The sequence below is a fragment of the Carassius gibelio genome, chromosome B13 (assembly GCF_023724105.1).
Source record: "Carassius gibelio isolate Cgi1373 ecotype wild population from Czech Republic chromosome B13, carGib1.2-hapl.c, whole genome shotgun sequence".
In the NCBI taxonomy this organism is placed as follows: domain Eukaryota; kingdom Metazoa; phylum Chordata; class Actinopteri; order Cypriniformes; family Cyprinidae; genus Carassius; species Carassius gibelio.
In genome coordinates, this window is record NC_068408.1 from 25,864,822 (window position 1) to 25,885,248 (window position 20,427).

Below are 20,427 nucleotides of genomic sequence, written 5' to 3' on the forward strand. Positions count from 1 at the left end.
ATCACCAGGACTGAAGACCCCAATTATATGGTTTGAGCTGTGCAAGTAGGAAATATAAAAAAGTGAATTAACTTGGTTTGAGTTTTATGCATTTTGTCAGTTGATGCATTTTCAAATTTTAGGGAATTTTTTTTTTTTTTTTAAATTCAGAAAATGCAAGTAGAAGCCAGCATTTTTAATATAAGTTTACAACAGGAAATACATTTATGTATGGTGAACCATTAATAATTCACAATTTAAGTGTTGCTGTTTATTTCCTTTTCAGTGACAACCAGATTTGTTTGGTTGGACCAGATGTCCTAAGAACCAAATATTTTCCCGCTTGAACATTTTTATGGTTTTGATAAAGCAGACATAGACACTCATATAATCACACATTTTAATGAATGAAAAAGGAGGAAGTTCAGTAACCATTTTGGTGGCGCTACTTACATTCGGAGTAACTGCAGTTAGTCAATGTAACATCGGAAGAATAAACAGCAAGAGCTCTTAAATGTTCTATATGCAACAACAGCGACAGTATCTTTCACAATAAAGGTCCTTGAGTTCATGATGTGATGGTTGTGACTGGCACAAGGTTAGCTGAAACCCATGCAATCTACATTAAATGTCTGTAACCCTTTCCAATGATTTGTCTGCACTGAAGCGATGACATTGACATTAACCTTAATTCCTAGTACCTCAGTGTACAATAAGAGCAATAAGTATCCACAAAAGTAAAACAAAACTTTGTGGAGAAATCAACCATGTGGTAAAATGAATGTATGGGGGATTAAATTACTGCTAGTTCTCATCATAAGCAAGTCATTAATTTTGGTTTGCACTTAATCACAGAACCTGCTAGTAGCAGTCGCACTGTTGACTTGCTCTTTAATATGAAGACTGGATGGTAGCTACTTTTTTTAAATGCCTCGTCTCAATGTCTTCATCTTTATTCACAACTCAAAATCAGCATACTCCTAAATGAAGTTTAATCTGGAAAGGTCTTAAAATAAATAATTACAAAATCAACACAAAGATATTTTAAAATAATCAAATGTGGTATTCACATGGAAGACAACATTTATAATAATAAAATAAAAAAAGAAAACTTCCAAAAAATCGACACTGGCTCCTATTACAATAAGGCTAATAATGATCTATGCTTCAAACCACTGTGACCTGCATAAGCAATGACTGAATAAAACACCAAAAGTCACCGAATTTAACACTGCTGTTTGAGAGTAAAATCCTGAAAACGCAAATTTATTCTTATAACATATAAAAATACTATACCAAAATGAAATACAAATATATATTAGAATCTGTTAAGCATTTCTGTATAAAGTGAAGGTCTAAGGAGTTAGGAAAAGGAAATTGACGCAAAAAAAATAAAAATAAACACCCACTGAAATTAAATGAAATGAGCCAAACTGCACTTGTGTTTCAATCCTAGGACAATGTTCATGGCAATTTGCCAACCTTCATGAACGCAGTAGCTTTCAGAGGTAATCAATAAAAAGGAACATGGTGGAATCGTTTCTGTTTCTGGGAGAACTGTCACTTTGAAGAGTTGTGTACAGTGTTGTGGTCATCACCCATAGTCATATTGTACCCCTCAAACAGTTTAAACACTGACCAACAGAGACACTGCAGTGGTGATGCATAAGCGATGTTCTATTCTCTGCTCAGCAGTACTAATATCAACCACAATCCAGACATCACGTGACAATGAGCATGCATCTTAGAAACTGTGATGAGATCTAGCTAGCGCTCGACTTCAGCTCTCCCGTACATTCTGTAGAGTTCTCCGAGGTAATGGAATCACAAACACTGTATGGAATAGATCGAATGGATCCTTTTATTGGACTTTCATTTGCTTCAGCTATCTCAATCTTTCAAAAGTCAAGATATAGTGAAGAAGCTCCCCTCCAACAAGGCAACTCTATGTTACGGTACCAGAAGCGTCGCAGAGTTCTTCACACATTCACATGGAAGGCTGCTGGGTATTTTTGGCCCCCATGTCATTTATTAAAGATGTCATATTTCCAGTGGAATTGGGCCAAGGACACATGGAAGAGACCCGTATGCCACCCATAACTCAAAATGATTTTTTTTATTTGACCAGCATGTCTCCGAGAATGTATATATATCATACATATCGTTTTATACAGGCATGGTGGAAATGTGGATGTTCCTTTCGTCACCATTTTGGAGCCTGAAGTGCTCAAATACATGTCCTGCACTGCAGAGAGAGTCAAAAAGACCATCATTTTCTTCTAATATGTGACTACTCTCTAGTTTTTGGGCTGAAACAAGCCAGGGGTCACCTCGTTCGCCTTCCTCTCAGCAGAGTTGGTGTTATTTTACCTTTCTGAGACATTACCAAAGGACAAAAAGGGTTGAAATTTCAGGCTGTGGTGGAAATATAAAGGGTTGAGGGGAGGTGGGGGGGGGGTATGTCTCTGTATACCCAATGAAAGATGATTTCTACTTCTGTTGACTTTTTGTGATGGCTCTTTCTGCGGATCTGTCGGACTGGGATGAGGTGGTGATGCTAGTGGTTGTGTTCTACATGCACCCCACACAGCCACACTTGATGGTCTTTTCAACCTCCTCGCTGAAGGATGTGCCATCGCTGCACTCGAAAGTGTATTTCCTGCGCTTCATCCTTTGACTGGCGCAGCAGGAGCCGGTGTCGCAGGAACCGCTGCACTCCACCCACGACACCATGCGTGTGGTCTGACAGATGGCGTAACCACGCTGGACCTGGTAGAAGTCCCGCACTGGCTCCCCGTGGCACTCAGACTCTAAAACAGGAGAAACGGCATGAAAGTCAAATTCAAGTCAAGACACACATAAATTATGGGCTATTTTCTGTATAAAAATATATAATTTTATGTTTTTTTTAAGTTAAAAATAAAGCAAAATATTTAAAATTCATTGATTTGAGGCAGATTTTTTCCACCTTGTGGAGAAAAATCAAGAAAATTCCCTGCAATACCGTGGAGTAGACATTAGATGGCTGTATAGCCATATATACTGTATATTCCGTGCTGTGTATTTCTTAGTTACTATGGCACCATACTACGGCAGCTATTTATGCTTTATCTCATCAGAAACAGAATGCCTGGGTCTGCTTATGTTTTCTTACCCTTGTCACATAACTCTCCACTGTAGCCCACCTCACAATGACAGTAGGCATCTCCTGTGTCAGATATCTGACAGTGACCATGTGTGCATTGAAGCTTTCTGCATGGATTGAAGAGCTCTTCCCGCTGGGTGCACAGGGCTCCATGAAAACCCTCTAGGCATTCACAGCGGTACGACTGCCTGTCCATTGGAATACATCTCCCATGGACACACCTGTGTAAAATGAATGAAGGATTTAGAGCATTACTTGATGTGTCTCCGTTTGCTCTGCATATTTCACTTCTACAATTTGACTGACTTGCTGCCCAGGCAGGGGTTCACCGAGGGCTGGTCACAGTGTTGTCCACTCCATCCGGGCTGGCAGTGGCATACAGGGCCCGTGGCGGTGTTGGGTTGGCAAATACCATGGAGGCAGTATATCTTTCGGCAGGGCTCACATCCGGGCACCACACCAGGCTTCATCTGGGTTTTGGTAAAGTCTTGTAGCTCATTATTGATGTAAAGGTTCTGAATACAGCCGTGAAAACTGGAGCTGTTTTGGATCTGCCAGACGCGGGGAGCTGTGGGGTGGACGCTGACCGGCATGCCTGATTCAAGAAGATGATGTACAAGCTGTTGAGTTAGGAAAGAAAACTGGTGTACGTGTAGCACACAGTGTTAATTTTGACAGGGATTTTTGATTTAGTCTTAGTCTTTATCATGAGATAAAGACTTAATTGCTTAATGCTTAATTGTCTTAGTCACATTTTAGTCATAGGAGTCTTGTATAGTTTTAGTCTAGTTTTATTTGACGAAAGTCATTGCATTTTTGTCAACTTTTAGTCATTACTTTTAGTCAAACTGCAGTTACCAACAATTATTTTGGTAGTTATTTTCTATGTAGCCTAGTCTATGATCAATTTGAATCAAGGATTGAATTTGAAAAAAACATGATGACAATTTTCATTTTTGAGTGAACTATCCCTTCAATAGTAGTGAAAAGGAAGCAACTTTAAATTAGTTCATGTATATTTAATAATTTATAATTTTTTGAAAAAGCAGCAGAACAAGATGGTCAAATGTCATACAGAGTTATCTGCAACTCTGATCAAACACATGTGAACAAGTTAATCAAGGATTACTGGACAATTACAGGTAGGTGGATGTAATAAGGGCTGGAACTAAACTATGTTGGACAGTGGTTCCTCTAGGACCGGATAAAAACCTAAGTATACCGTTACTGTATGTATATATTTTTAAATCTCATTGTTTGAGGAACCATGCAAGAGTGCTTATATTCCATCATGATCAGGACAGAGAAGTGTGTATCACTCCACTTTTCTCTGTGTGTTCTGGACAGGCTGTCTGTCTGTGTGTTAGTGGTGGGGATTTTTTAGAGCCTATCCCACAGTAGGTTTTGATGATTCTAGCAAAGTTCAAGAGCAATAGAGTGGAGAGCATGTGTCATGTTCACAGTGTTGATAAACATCGGTGATTGACAGTTTTGTATAGTACAATTATAGTAACTGTGATGGAGGCAGATATTTGTGGTGCACTCCTACCTCCCACATATAGTGGAGCTTCTCCCCTCAAGGGCTGCACCTTCCCAAAGCTGTCCATGGTTGTTGGGATACCACCATCTATAGAAAGGTTCACCATCTGGTCAAAGGTCACCAGTTCTACAGTGTGGAACTGACCATCGTTGATGGTCTCAGTACTGTGTGAAACAAACACGAAAGATAACTGATGTGAAATTGAAATTGTATTGAAGCTTAATAAATATTTTATTTGAAGTCGGCTGAAATGTCCATGCATGCCAACAGTCAATTTTAATAAAACTATTTTATCTTAAACTTCAGATCACCTGTAGATTGCATGACTTGGTTGGCTGCCAGGGTCATAGCTGACTTTAACATGACCTTCATGAAGCTCCACGGCAATGTGGTCATTGTCCCCATTGTATAGAAGAATGCCATTGTCTTCTGCGGTGGACACCTGAGAACAGAACCAAAATAGAGCTATCATCTTTAGATGAACAGAACAAATCTGACCACAGTGACCACCTAGTTTGCCAATGCCAGGACATGGATCTTATCTCTACAATGGTTACCGGTTACATAGCTTTCCTACTAAATGTACTAGCTCTTGATGGTACATGCCATATGAAAGATGATATACAATAACACAGATGAATTTCATTCAGTGTTTGTTTAATGTTTGGGCTTTGATGAATACCTGTAGTGTGATGTTAGCCTGAGGCCAGTTCTTCGGGTCACTCAGTAGTAGGTAGGAGTCTCGGTCCACAAAGTTGACACTGACCAACTTTTCACAGCGTGGTCCACCAAACCCTTCTAGGCATTGACACAATGCATGGCCCCCCCGCTCCACACATGGTGCATTGTTTTGACAGTCGGCCAGGTCACAGATAGAGCGTGGAGTAGATGGGACTTCACAAAGCTGTCCACTGTAGACATAATTTTTCAGTTCATTTTTGATAGTAATTGATTTTCTCTGTAATGCATGTTCTTCCGCTGGAGTGAGCATCTAAAAGACAGACTGCATGAAAAGAGGCACACACTGCAATTGTGTGGGTCTTTCCACAGCAAAGTCTGAATCATTGTTTTATATAATGACAGACAAACAGTCAAACATTATCTTAAAGATGACAACATACATTACATAAATACACCATTGGAACTCCATAAGTTGTTAGAGGTGAGACGTTGTAGACCATCTAGACACTCGAAGCAGGCACAAAAAAGACACACACTGCCATCACCAAATTATCTAACCTAATATTTATTTGCACCGAAAACAGCAAATACACACTCAAGCGCCCAAAAAGTATTAATTTTACATTTTTCCTGTCTGAGAACCATGGCCTCAGATACGGGTGCACAGAACCTTATCCCACAGTCCAAGTTTGTGCTTAAGGTCAAAAGTATTAAATGCCACCCTGAGGTCCACACCTGGAAACACTGCGTTCCTCTGCTGTTCAGTGAGTCCATGAATATCACAAAAAGCATAGGTGACAATAGGACAATCTTGGCGGAGTCCAACACCCCCTGGGAATAAGGTTTGTAAAAGATGGTGTCTTCCGGCCTATCCTCGATCTCTGACACCTGAATCACTCCCTCATGAAAAGGCCGTTCAGGGTTACTACACTGAAATAGATCCTTATGCAATTTTGCTCAGGAGACTGAGCACACCTTCACATCCAGATCCGTCACAGGCGATTCTTGAGATTCGCATTTGAGGGAGTGGCTTATCAATATACGGTCCTTCCCTTCGGACTGTCCCTGGCCCCCCGCACTTTTACAAAGTGCATGGACACAGCTCACGCCTCTAACTCAGATTGGGAGGTGCTGTGCGAGGGCATACTGACTTTCGGCCACTGGTCGAAGGCAAAAAAAAGTTGTGTCGAGCCTGTCAATTCTTCCTGACAATACTAAAAGGACACCATGTGCTAATCCGATTGGACAACATCTATGGATGCCTACATAAATCGCCAGGGAAGCCTCTCCTTGAAGTTTCTCTTCTCTCTGTGAGAGCGCCTAGTGGAATGGGCTTAACTCAACCTATGCTCACTGAGAGCAGCGCATATACAGAGCAAATTGTACCAAGGAGCAGACATGTTATCAAGGAGCAATATCCCCTAGGGAGTAGGGCTGGGAAAATGCATCGCAAATCGAGAAATGATTCAGCATCGAATCTGAGATTTTCTGAATGTATTGCGATTCCTCTGGAATAAATTCTGAGCTTAGTTTTGAACAGCAGATGGCGCTGCATGCTTTAGAAACAACCGTACTCTGCTTTTTTCCAAATCCTTTCACACAATTGAGCCTTAAATAATCATTTGCAAAATCAGAAAAGGATGAAGCGAATTAAAAGGGTGTTCACAGTGGCTTGTTTACATTCTTCATTAGCATTTGAGTGCGCGGATAAAAACTAGATGAGAGTGCCAGAGAGAGTCTGCTGGTAAAAACTAAACTTAGTATAAAATGCATTCTGAAAATCTCAGAATCGATCAATCAATCAGGGAGTGGACACTTCATCCGCAGACAGTTCAGAGGATCTGGTAGATCTCCGGCGAGGCCGAGGTGGACCTCTTCGCCTCAGAAGACAACTCTCACTGCCCGATTTATTTATCAAAGTCCAGGGACATGTTAGTCTCAGCCTCAGATGTCACGCTCATGGACCATTGGCTAAATGTCTGATTCATATGGCACACAAAAGTGAAAACACTTCAGGAGTGTCGAAGTCATCATCAGATTGGTTGAGTTCTACAGGATTTCTGCGAGACATGTGTGTTGCATTCTGTAACCTTCCACCTGGAAATAAAGATGCAAACCCCCTCACTAAAGAAGAAAGCCATAGTGTTTACAACTGTGACTACAAGCACTTATCAGAATCAACTAAACACTGGATTTTCAAAACGTTCAAAAAGTTTTACACACTGGACTGTTATTGTGGCGACATTTCCACCCCTCGAAAAGTGACGATGAACAAAATGAACTGTGACTGGTTGTTCGACATGTCGGTCAAGCAGCCTCATAGGCGGGCCTTGACCAATGACATCTGCCATGAATTCCAGACCTTCAGTCCTTCAACCTTCACACATTGACCCACAATTGGCCCAATGTCCTTTTTTATTCCTTTTATCCCAATCGCCCTGATCCCACAGGTAATCAGGCGAGTAAGGGAACAAAAACACAAGGTTCTCCTTGTGACCCTTCTTTGGATGAACCAGCTGTGGCTATCAGAGCTCAGCTGTTGGTAGCAGCCCATTGGCCTGCTCCGATGAGATGGGATCTCCTCTCTCAAGCCCAAGCTATGGGCTCTACACCTCTGGCCACCCGACAGGAGCCTTCGAACCTCCCAGAGTGAGTCTTTTACTCAATTTCAGAAGTTAGAGCCTCGTCTTAGAGGAGCCTCTATGTCTTTAAGTGGTCTGTTTTCTCTGCTTGGTGTCTAAACAGTGGCAAAGACCCTCATACGATTTGACAGAGGTATTGTCATTTCTGCAAGAGCTGCTGGATAAGGGATGCTCCCCATCCATGCTTAAAGTCTATGTGGCAGCTATAGCGGCCTCTCATGCCCCTATTGCGGGCCAGTTGGTGGCAAGAAACTGTGCAGTTATCCGCTTCTGAAGGGGTGCCAGGAAGCTGAATCCGCCTTGTCCTCCTATCGTCCCTTCATGGGATCTGCCCCTGGCTCAGGCCAGGGTCCTTTCCACTTTAAGAGACACATAAACAGATCTGGCAGAGAGCCTTTGGCCGTATCATGCTCAAGATCTCTGGCATCAGTTCTCCTGTTAACTCTCGAACCCTGGGTGTCGAAGTTAAATGGTACTCTGTACTCTGGAATGATAAATCAGGCCAGGTGTGACCTCGAGAAGCTCAGCCTGTCTTAGCCTTGGAATGTTGTTAACTTCTCTATGGACATTGGTTGAATATTGAAGTTTGATACTTTTAGTCTTTCCACTACATTTGCATGGCGCGATTGTACTGGATAAGGAGTACTTTATACCTCCATCACAAGACTCTCCAAAATACACCATGTGGCAGGGTGCGATTAAGGTTGCTAACAAATTGTTCACCAGTTAGCAAAATGGTGTTAAAATGTAAATACACTGTTGTAAAGAACTGACCTGTAGTCCTTGGGACAGAGGCAGGAGTATCCGTTGACCTCGTCCACACACTGTGCCCCATTCTGACACCTGTGGTCAGTACAGTCGTCATAGTTCACACTGCAGTCGTCACCCACATAACCAGGTGTGCATATACACCTAGATCAACACACATGTACACAACCATTATACAGCTGTTTAGAACGATTAAAGAAAATGGCTGCTAGGTCAAAGGAGATGTGGTTACTTTGGGCCAGTGACTGTGATGAAGCAGGTGGACTGGTGTTTGCAGGGACTGCGAGCAGAAGCACACATGTCCTCCATATCCTCACACATCTCCCCTACACACACAAACAGTGCAATCTGTAAGTCTGTTGTCATAACCATCCCAGACAGCAAGCAGTTTCAGCCCAGAACCGACCCACATCTGGCGACCCAAATGTGGGCCAGATCTGGCCCAAAACTGCTTGCTGTCTGGGATGTGCTTGAGAAAAGAACATTTGGTAAAACTGTTTTAAAGTGTCCTTGTCAAACATCTACTTACTATTACAACAACAATACATTTTACAGAACTACATGCAAGCAAACACTAATCTTAACTCTAACCATATAGTAAGTACATATACTTTATAAATATTACTCACTACTTAAATGTATAATTACACTGTAACAAAGACACCTTTAAATAAAGTGTAACCAAAATTTGGCATTTTATTTTACAGTCCTGTACCACATATACATACTATTGTATGACTATATGTGATTATAGTGAATAACTAGGTAATAAACCTGAACCTACCTCTAAACCTTTACCCCATGCAGTTACCTTATATTAGCCAGTAATATTTTTTTCTTAGCATTTCTTAGTTTAATGCATTGTTAGTACACATAGTGTAAACTGTCTACTTTAGACCTTCTTCTAACTACAAGTAACTTTACAACAACATGTCAGCAAGCAGTCAGAGTATTAGTAGACTGTCTGCTTAGACTTTATTTTGATGGTCAGACACTCTAACTTAGAAACTACACGTCAACTTACTGTAACCCAACTTACTGTAACAGTTGACATGTAGTTGCAAAGTTACTTGTAGGTAACTACCGGTATAAAGTGCAGTTTTGATTAAGAAAAAAAAAACATAATGTGTTCAGTAAGTAGTAATATGTACCTGTGTAAAAAGGGGCACATAAACAGGTGTAATTGTTGATGCCGTCTATGCAGGTTGCTCCGTTTTGACAGTCATTGTCTTTACACTCGTCTGTGTCAATGTCACATGTGGGGCCTTCAAAGCCTGCAGTACACGAACAGCTGACAAAACACAAATGCATCGTTTTAAATGGGGCTCGAAATATCATCAAGACGTCCAAGTCATATTTCACCTCAAAAAGCAAGCGATAAAACTACGAAATAACAGCGTTACTTCAGGATTGCAACTTAATTAATCTTTTTCGTAACAATTTCTATGAAGCCCGTATTTATAATACAATATAAGGTTATTCATAAGGCTGTCATGATTCTGCCCTCGTGTCCTTGATTTTTCCTAGTCTTGAGGCAGGATCATGACAGACCCGTGTTTTGTGTACAAGCGCATGGCCGTGTTCCGTGAGTGTTGCCCCGTGTCTTGCTGATGTAGTCATGTGTCCCGTTGATGTGGCCCCGTGTCCCGTTGATGTGGCCCCGTGTCCCGTTAATGTGGCCCCGTGTCCCGTTAATGTGGTCCCATGTCCCGTAGATGTCGTCTCCCCGTGTCCCGTTAATGTTGCCCCGTGTCCAGTAGATGTTGCCCCGTGTCCAGTAGATGTTGCCCCGTGTCCAGTAGATGTTGTTGCCCCGCGTCCCTTGTCTGCTCCTGTCATGTCCCCCGTCAGTAGTCCCGAGACCCCTCCCCGCCCCTCACCACCCAGACCTGCCCGTACCCCCCGTCGTCAGCCTTCGTCCTACCCTCCTAAGATTCCTACCCCCCCCACCCGCCCTGGTCTGTCCCCCATGAACTTTGTGGTCCCGCCCCCTCCCCTTCCCTGTTTGTTGTTTTTGATTTGTCACCCTAACCCTGCCGTTGTGTATTCATGTTTGCCATTGTTATTATTTGTCATGTCTTGTTGGTTTGTGTCGGTGTCCCAGTCTGTCATGTCAGTCGTGTCCCGTGTTTGATGTTCCCTTGAGGAGCGTCTGGAAGCCGCTCCTTAAGGGAGGGGTTCTGTCATGATTCTGCCCTCGTGTCCTTGATTTTTCCTAGTCTTGAGGCAGGATCATGACAGACCCGTGTTTTGTGTACAAGCGCATGGCCTTGTCTTTGGGCCATGTGCTTGTGTTGTCTCGTTCCCTTGCCCCGCCCCCCTTGTTAACCTAGTCGTGTCTTGATTGTTCCATCTGTGCCACCTGTCGTGTCTTGATTGTTCCCCCTATTTAGATCTCCTAGTGTGCTCTGTCTTGCGTCGGTTCATTGTCATTGAGATTTGTACCTGTGATTGTGATTGTTCCACTCTGTGATTGTTCCTTAAGAAGTGTTTGTATTACCGTGAGTGTTTGTTTATAGTTAGTATTTAGAGTCCTTGTTTATCTTGTTAGTCCAGTCCTGTTTTAGTTATTTAGTCTTTACCTTGCTCTGTGTTTTCCCCCTCGTGGGTTTTGTTTTCCCCTTTTTGTAATAAACCCTTTGTTTGAGAATCCCTGTCTGCACCTGAGTTCCTCCCTTGCCAAGATCCTGACAAAGGCATTATAATGAATGCATAATGTCTTATAAAAAAACGTATAATATGTTTTATCATCTCATGAATGTTCATAAGAACCGTTTTAATATATTATAATTTTTACTTATTTGTGGTTATAGCTTTTAAGAGTATGATGATTTATAACACAATGAACATTTTGTATCCACTTTTTCAATGGATTACACTTCTCATAATTATAATATATTATAAGTCTCATATCTTGCCATTTTTTTCTTCTTCTTTCAAACAGCCATAAGATCATGTAACAGATCAGATGAATGTGTAATATGACACACTTTGAACAATTTTTATTGTAATATCAGTTGTATTATTTTGATGATACTCTCTAGACAGCTGTTGATCTCTGAACTCTGGAACTATATCAGCTAGCGGTCATTCAAGTATTAGCATGTCTGCTAATTTAATTATATGCTAACACTTTATTTTGATGGTTAACCAACAGACTATAAGTGTCTTTGCAAGTGTAATCTTATTCTACCATACAATGTATGATTTAACCCCCTTCATGCATGAACAGACCTAAAGCCTTCATCCTCTTCTCCAGACATGTGGCATGTTCCTCCGTTCTTACAGGGCTCACTGATGCAAGTGTTGAGCGGCGTCTCACAGTTCTTGCCCTGCGTGTGAAGGGAAATGCGTAAACGTTTCACGTCCGTCTGTCAGCATTCGCATCGCTCATGTGTTTGTGTGCTCACCTTAAACCCGTCTGAACAGCGGCACCTGTAGCCGTCCGTGTGATCGGCCTCACAGCTGCCGTGGTTCAGACAGGGCTTGGACATGCACGGGTTACACTTGGCTAGTATAGCAGTGTCCACTTCACCTGCACACACAGAAACACCATCCTCACTGCACACGACCCTGACAGACGCACAGCAGAAGTCCCTCAAAAATCATCCACATTACAACTGAGTGTGTCTCTCGCAGAGCAAAGACTTGTGGAAGAGATCTGATGAGATGTGAAGCACGCAAAGATTTTTATTTAACTGTCATGTCAGTCACTGCATGGGCAGAACCTGATAAGATGCAGGTCAAAAGCACAAACACAGTCAGGTATATTTGTAGCAATAGCCAACAATACAGTGCATGGGTTGAAATTATAAATGTTTATTTTATGCCAAATATCATTAAGATATTAAGTACATTTCCTACTGTAAATATATCAAAACTTAATTTCTGATTAATAATATGTAAGGTGATTTTCTCAATATTTCGATTTCTTTGCACCCTCAGCTTCCAGAGTTTGAAATAGTTGTATCTCACAATTATGCATCTGTGGTCTACAAAACCATTGGATTTATCTTCAGGTTTTGGCATGCATCTTACCGTGACACTCAAACCTCTTGGCCGGGGTGGTGAGCAGTAGTTTCCCCTCCATGCCGTGCGGTCCGGCGCAGCGTGCGATGCCAGGCTCCTTGTAGCCGGTTTTCACCCAGTCAGAGAGCCAGCGCAGACGGCAGTCACAGTACAGAGGGTTCGCACCAATCGCCCTGAGACAGCCAAGATGAGATGCATCTGAGAGTGTGTATCTGAACAAACCCTAGCTGTGTATAAAGTGCAGTACACAGCGTAAACGACCTCTAAACATAAAGATATGCTTCTACTTCATAATACCATTCACTAAGACATTTTTTCAAACGCATGTCTAATAAAAACTGAAAATTGTCACCCCCATCTGTAGAAGAACACCTATGCATTTCTCTGCTGCATGTTGTGTGTTACTGTGTGAGATGAGTTCGTTTTGCAACACAACATTTGATCAGTTTGATAAGAAAATCTTATCTTGATTTATTCACAAACTTTTTAGATATTGATCAGCCAGACCTAATGGAAGATTATATCTTCAAGGAAGACAAATGTGTCTTCCATGAAAAGAGAAACTGTGAAAATGGAGGTGTTTCCGAGAGGCTGTGTACTGTATCCTCACTACTGCTAGATGGAGCTGTAGACGTCCTAAACATACACTGACAAACAAAGCGTGACTGACTTCTGTTCAAACTGCAGGAGAGACGGGGTACTACAGTCATTCCACCAGAAACCAAGGGATCTTCACCAGAAAATGAAAGTGTGGTTTTAGATGTGTTTTATAACAGTCAGTGTGTGCTCACACTCGTTGTGTGTAGGTCTCACAGAGAACAGCCGCTGGTAACACGTGCAGACGGTTAAAGGATCTGAAGACAGACAGATTGACCACCAGAGCACAAACCAGAGAAGATGACAGCCTCAGGCCACAGCAGACGAAACAGACCGGACGTGCTGCTCTGTTTCTGTCAGATTTGTCACACACAGTGTATTTTCTGTATATGTAGTCAGATGTGTTTGTGTGGACCCTTTACTCACAGATGTGACAGCGATGCAGCGTCGCTGAAGATCCCATCAGGCAGTTCAGAGATGTCATTACCATGCAGAGACCTTAGAGCGACACGACAGTTAGTGATGTGTATATACACACCCTAAAGATATTACATATTTAAAATATACTTATTACAGTTCAAATCTCTTAACATACATACTAACATATCACTACAGAAAAAGCAGAACATATAACTAGAAGAGCAGTTAAAGTCTTAAGTCGCTGTGGTATATTTGTAAGACCATTAGACAGCTGCAGCTCGTCCAGAACACTGCTGCCAGGATTCTGACTATAGTCAGTTAGAAATACCAAGGGTTCACACAAAACAAGGGGAGTCCTCCTTTAGTTACTATGCTGTCCGCAGCTGGAATCAGCTTCCAGAAGAGATCAGATGTGCTAAAACACTAGTCACATTTAAATCTAGACTCAAAACGCATCTGTTTAGCTGTGCATTTATTGAATGAGCACGGTGCAATGTCCGAACAGATTGCACTATATTTTCAAATTCATTTTAATTAAGTAAATGTTTTAATTATTTGAAAAGTTTTAAAATGGCTTGTTTTATTCTTGTTATTATTTTTCTTCATGATTATTTTACTTTCTTTTATGTAAAGCACTTTGAATTACCATTGTGTACGGAATGTGCTATTAATAAACTTGCCTTGCAATAGCCAAATATATATATACAATAAATCTACTAAAATTTAAATAGTATTTAAAATACATTTATGTCATGCTATATAAATATATATATATATATATATATATATATATATATATATATATATATATATATATATATATAAACCATTTTCCAAAAACGTTAAACATAATTAAACATAAAAATGATTTCAAAATATGAAAATATTTATTTATATTGATTAACCCTAGAAAACCCTTTTATACATATATTTACATTAAATATTAATTTCACTGTTTGGAATGAGAAATGAGTCTGAAAGCTTCATGCTAGATGGTGGAAAGCCACAATCACACTCGAGTTCTGGAGACAGTACGTAAAGATGTACGTACAGCAAGCGGAGCGACTGAAGCCCTCCGAACGCCAGCGTGGGGATACAGCGCAGAGCGTTATAGCTCAGGATCCTGCAGGACAAAATCAGACAGACCCCGCAGTGAGTGAGTGCACAGCGCTCAGCGTGTGATTAATGCTGTGGAAGACCTACAGCGTCGTCAGCTGACTCATGCTGGCAAACGAAGAGTTGGTCAGAGAGCTGATCCTGTTGTTACTCAGGTCTCTGAAATTAAAGATCACAACATGACGTCAAACCAAGATGACAACTGCTCCGTTACACGTGTGTTGAAGAGTGAGAGCGGGGCGTACAATAGCTGCAGGTTCTTGAAGGCGGACAGCTCCTTTGGCACCACGCTGAACTGGTTTCCATCCAGATACCTGCAGACACACACTCACTGTAAAGACGTCTACACCGACAGCTGATGGTGCTCTCCAGCAGGATATTAACACTCTGTCACTCAACTACAACATTACTGATTGTGAAGTAACCTTCTACACATGGTGTGTGTGTGTGTGTGTGTGTGTGTGTGTTTGGGGAAGGGGGGGGGGTGTTCTAATATAAAGCTTTGATGTTCTTGGCTTCAAAATCATTTAGTGTGACAGCTAAGTGGACTTGATGTTGTATTTTTCCTTTATAGTAGCTAGTTTTCTGACATCTTGTGTGTTGTTTCAAGAAAACTAAAAGCCATCTGCATATTTATCAGCTTCTCACAGTCATTAATCTTCTGAAGAATTTTATCAAGCTGTCTGTTGTGTGTGTGTGTGGGGCGTGTGTGTGAGAAAGTCTGCTCGTGGTGTTTTGGTGGTAGGAGGAGACGCTTTAATGACGGCCGAGAGCGCAGCACACCTGGCTAGAGTCAGTGAGAGCTCTGGTAAATGAGAGGTTTTCACGCTCGGAGGAAGGATCGGAAGCTCTGTGACACTCCCACTGAAAACCACTCTCTCTCACACACACACACACACACACCATATACAACCCTCTTACTTTACCTTTAGAGACCTCTGTGAATTGCTCTAGAAGCTCCGCCCACTGTGAAATCTCACTGATCCACATTACAGTTTTTAAAAATTGCTTACACACTAAAAGTGATACTAGTGGCACACACTTAGCTGAACCATTCACTCATATACCTAATCTTTAGAACAAGTCTGTAAATCTATAAGCACATGTAAAACAAACTTACATTTTTATATTTATGTAGCCTACACAATAATATTCTTTTACACTGTAATCATTTTGTTTTTTTATATTTGGCATGTTTGTGTGATGCACAGCTGTGTATAATAAGCAAAGTCGACACTATCTTTTGACCTGCCCAGAGGCGCATTTTCTACCAACGCACTCTTTAAATGACAAAAAAATATTTTCAGCTCCTTAAAATAGCATTGCACCAGCAATGTGCCTGAAGACACCTCTTTTTTAGACCAGCACGCCCATGGGGGCACAAATGCATTTGCTAATTAAACGACGTGGCGCTGGACGGGAAACTACTGAAACTAGCAAACACACTTGTACACAAATTGCTTAATAAATAAAGCTGACTTGGCTTATTCAGTGTGTGTGTTTACTATTCTGCAGCTCAAGTCAGTTCAGTATTGATTCAGTTCAGTAGCATAACTGTGTAAAATTCATCAGTCATCCAGTATAAACAGTGTATTTGTGCATATGCATGTACAGTACGTGCGAGAGCTGTGACAAACTCCTGTGCTCCACTGCACTCTGAACAAGCAAAAGACACACAAGAGTAGTGTTTTACATTTGTTTACATGTGTGAGTAGTTTGCTGTGTATATGGCTAATTATTTTATAGCTTTTGCAAGATGTGTGTTTTGTGTGTATAGTTCTGAGAAATGGAGCCAAAAACTGTAAAATGACATGAGCTCTGATTGGCTGTGATTTCCTGTGATTTTCTGAGGCGAAAATGTGTTCCTTGATGCTGGAAAGCATGCACAGACAGAAGACAGTGTAATGGTGTTCAGAGCGTGGACTCACAGCTCGGTGATGTTGCGTGGGATTCCTTTGGGTAAGACGTGCAGGTGTTTGTTGCTGCAGCGGACCACGGTCTCCAGACAGGTGCACTCTGGGGGACACTGAACGGGCGGCATGCAGCTGGCCTCCTCTTGATCTGCCCACATCACAGACACACAACCAGTGAATCATCCTACTGTGAAAACGGCACACTGCAGTGTGTCAAATCCATATTTCTGAAGAGAAGAGCGTGTACCCTCCTGGCAGCGGAAGTCTGGTAAAGCCACGTCCTGCAGGGGGATCTCTTTGAGGAACGCCGGCCGCTGGCAGCGAGGGTTTCCCGTCACGATCTTACGGTTCCTGAGCCAGCTGCTCAACCACGCCAGGTGGCAGTTACAGTTGAACGGGTTGGCCAACAGGTTTCTGCCATTCACACACACACACACACACACACACACACACACACACACAAAGATATGAATTAGCCACCTCTGCAGCACCAAACTAGTCCTAAACAACAAAGTGCTCTTTACATAGAGTATTATTTTGTAATTCATTACACCCAACACAGGATCTGTATTGTAGGGTGCAGCATAATGTCTGGTAGCTACCTTTTTCCTACATCCCATCATGCTTTGTGTGAATTATGGGAGCAAATGGTCTTAAATGGTACTATGTCTTCAATTTGGGGACAGAGAGCTAAGAATTGAGATATAGCTTACACTTCTAAGGCTATGGTTTAATTGATTAAATATCAGCACTGCGAGGTTTAAAGTCAGGTGCTGTGTTGCTTCATTTACTGCGGTTACAGGAGAAACGGCTATATTTCTGCCGTCCTGAAAGCACCACCTGCTGGCAGAGAATGAATTAGCATTTTTCGATAAGCCCTTCTGCTCTTTTTGTTTAGACCAAAGTCAAAATCAAACCTTATTTTTACGCAGAAGTCACACAGTTGTAAGTGAGGTTTAATGAATTACAAAAATCTAAAGATAGAGCTTTCACTAAGATACGTTTATATGTTACGGAATGAATCAAACTGTTTGATAATAGTTTTTTTAGTATCATATTTCATACTTTTGACTTCCAACACTACACCCTCCCGTCTCCTGGATTTTGATGCCTTTATTAACCCCCTGGAGCCACGTGGAGCACTTTTTATGATGGATTTATGCACTTTAATGGGCTTGACCACTATACACCTAGGATGGCCTGAGGGTGAATAAATCATTTTTCATCTTTCATCTAAATCTAATTTTCATCTTTGGATGAACTAACCTTTTCCTCACTCAGTGTGTAAGGCCTTAAAGCTTTGAAAGTCAAATGAATGAGGAGAATACAGTTAAATCAACTCAAAAACTATTGAAGAAACCACCAGGCTCTAATGGCACGGCTTCCCAGGAATGATCCGGCTCGAGTTAATGATCACAGGAAACATCTGTCTCTACCACCATATGCTAAACTCCTTCTCAGGATTTCTGCCAATGTGTGTTTGTCTCGTACAGGGTTGAGAGGCTCTGCAGCGTGTCGAAGGCTCCGGGGGTGATGCTGGTCAGCGTGTTGTCGTAGAGTGACAGCAGACGGACGTTGTGCAAGCCCGTGAAACTGTTGTTGTGAATGCAGCTGATGCGATTGTTGCGCAGCATTCTAGAACAGAAAGATGTGAAGAGGAATTTCCACACATATTATGGCTGATTAAAATCTGATGGGTTTCTGATGGAAGCTGTGCTCACAGCATGCGCAGGCCGTCCAGTCCTCTGAACATCCCGCTGTGCACTGAATCCAGCTGGTTTGCTGTCAGGTGCAGCTCGTTGACCGAAGACGCTCCCTCAAACGCCCCATCCTCGATTTCAGAGATCTTATTATTGCTCAGGTTTCTGCAGATCAAACCATGATGTCATTGGAGCACCAGGACCAGAGTGTGACACGGACGAGAGAGCGGCGGCACTTACATTTTCTTCAGGTGAGAAAGCATCTTGAAAGCACCTGCGGCCTCTATCGCCCTGATCTCGTTATTATTGAGACGCCTGGAGAAAACACATGGAAGAATGAGATGAAATCACACAAACAGCCCTTACGAAAATGATCCATGGTTTTCTTGCTGAAATGTTGAGATGGTTTACTGGTTATAATGGGAATTGTATTGTTTTGCTGTAAACTGTAATTGGTCTTTACTGGTAATTGGTCACCTTTTATTGGTGGCTTGTTAAAACTATTAAATACTAATGGAATATGTTCTAAAACATACTGCAGGAAACCGTTTTAATGGTTTTAATGGTTAAAAGTGGATGTTTTTTATGTTTGTAATGGCATTTGTAGTGGAAACCATTAGAATTTCTGAGATGGTTTCGATTGTTTTTTTGTTTTTTAGCAGGGCTTACTAACAAAACCACAAAAAACCCCCAGTTAAACCAGTTCTGTCACGACAACTCTCGGAGGGATTATGACAATGTTAATGTATTTGGTCTTGGTGGAACAGATCTGCCACGCTGCTGCTGCTGTGAGCATGTAAGAAATGTTGCTTCTGCAAGTATAACACACATGAAATAACCCTCATATAGCATACTTGAATCACCTCGAAACAGATCTATACAGGTGGAGCTGGGGAAGGTGGAGGGTTTCTAAAGCAAGCTGCAACCACTACAGCACTAGTCACATATCTGAATGTTGAGCAGTGAGCTCATTGGCTACAGATGCAAGAGAGAACCAATCAGCTGTGGCATGTGATGATGCCATTAGTTCAGATTAAGTTAGACCTATCTACAGTTTCATGCCAGATATCTGTATTTAAACCATGGAAACCACAAATTAACCATGGTACGCTAATCATACCATAGTTTAACAATGATATTTGTAGTAAAACTGTTATACAAATGGTAATCAATACGCCAAAAAAAAACCATGGTTAATACTCTTTCACTAAAATGAAACCAATGGTGTGAGGTGTTTGCTGTCTTACAGTTCAGTGGTGGACGCTGGGATGTGGTCGGGGATGCGGTTCAGCTGTAGATTGGAGCAGTCCACTACAGTGGACTCACAGCGGCATTTGGCTGGACAGACGGGGTCATTATTACAGTCGCTGCTCTGCCTGGTGTCCTCCGTTCCTGCAGCAAACACAACACTGTCGTATTCCAGTCGTTTGAGCAGAAGTACTCACAGAAGAGATGAACAGAGCAAGTGTCTACATGCAGCAAAGCTGGAGGCTGTTATCTAATGAGTGTTCAATAATTAAAGTGCACACACACTCCAGGAGACCACCCAGTCCCCACAGATCTTCTGAAATGAGTCATCATGATTTCTCACTTTGTTGTACTGGAATTAAAGTAGCTGCTCAAACACAGACTATGAAGAAAACCAAGGCTTCGTGTCATGTTAATGAATGCGGCACACACTCACCTGGGATGACATACTGCTCTTTGGCTGTGATGGAAACACAGGAAGACAATAATCACCAAAGCTAATCACACACCATCAGCATCTCAGAATACAAATGCATTCACAGAACATCGACTGTGTGAATGATGGAAGGCAACAGAGATAAAGGAAAGAGTGTTACTGTAAAGACTGTTTTCCCATAGTGTGTATGCAGTGCTTCAGTGCTGTGGTGGT

The 20,427-nt window shown here is 41.8% G+C and overlaps 1 protein-coding gene across 1 annotated transcript in view; it reads right to left on the reverse strand.

Moving 5' to 3' along the window:
- Positions 1 to 160: 160 nt before the first annotated feature.
- LOC127970042 (slit homolog 1 protein) overlaps positions 161 to 20,427 on the reverse strand; it is a 68,502-nt gene continuing 48,235 nt past the window's right edge. The window contains exons 15-37 of the mRNA XM_052572246.1: positions 20,215 to 20,238; positions 19,778 to 19,922; positions 18,771 to 18,845; positions 18,552 to 18,695; positions 18,322 to 18,465; positions 17,078 to 17,244; positions 16,846 to 16,978; positions 15,163 to 15,231; positions 15,005 to 15,076; positions 14,853 to 14,924; positions 13,808 to 13,879; positions 12,794 to 12,957; positions 12,166 to 12,290; positions 11,990 to 12,087; positions 9,907 to 10,046; positions 8,988 to 9,081; positions 8,762 to 8,899; positions 5,347 to 5,575; positions 4,976 to 5,106; positions 4,674 to 4,828; positions 3,431 to 3,719; positions 3,134 to 3,345; positions 161 to 2,789 (exon numbers count right to left, since the gene is read on the reverse strand). Of these exons, the coding sequence (XP_052428206.1) occupies positions 2,551 to 2,789; positions 3,134 to 3,345; positions 3,431 to 3,719; positions 4,674 to 4,828; positions 4,976 to 5,106; positions 5,347 to 5,575; positions 8,762 to 8,899; positions 8,988 to 9,081; positions 9,907 to 10,046; positions 11,990 to 12,087; positions 12,166 to 12,290; positions 12,794 to 12,957; positions 13,808 to 13,879; positions 14,853 to 14,924; positions 15,005 to 15,076; positions 15,163 to 15,231; positions 16,846 to 16,978; positions 17,078 to 17,244; positions 18,322 to 18,465; positions 18,552 to 18,695; positions 18,771 to 18,845; positions 19,778 to 19,922; positions 20,215 to 20,238 (3,131 nt within the window). The 3' untranslated portion in view covers positions 161 to 2,550. The remainder of the gene's footprint in view (positions 2,790 to 3,133; positions 3,346 to 3,430; positions 3,720 to 4,673; positions 4,829 to 4,975; positions 5,107 to 5,346; positions 5,576 to 8,761; positions 8,900 to 8,987; positions 9,082 to 9,906; positions 10,047 to 11,989; positions 12,088 to 12,165; positions 12,291 to 12,793; positions 12,958 to 13,807; positions 13,880 to 14,852; positions 14,925 to 15,004; positions 15,077 to 15,162; positions 15,232 to 16,845; positions 16,979 to 17,077; positions 17,245 to 18,321; positions 18,466 to 18,551; positions 18,696 to 18,770; positions 18,846 to 19,777; positions 19,923 to 20,214; positions 20,239 to 20,427) is intronic.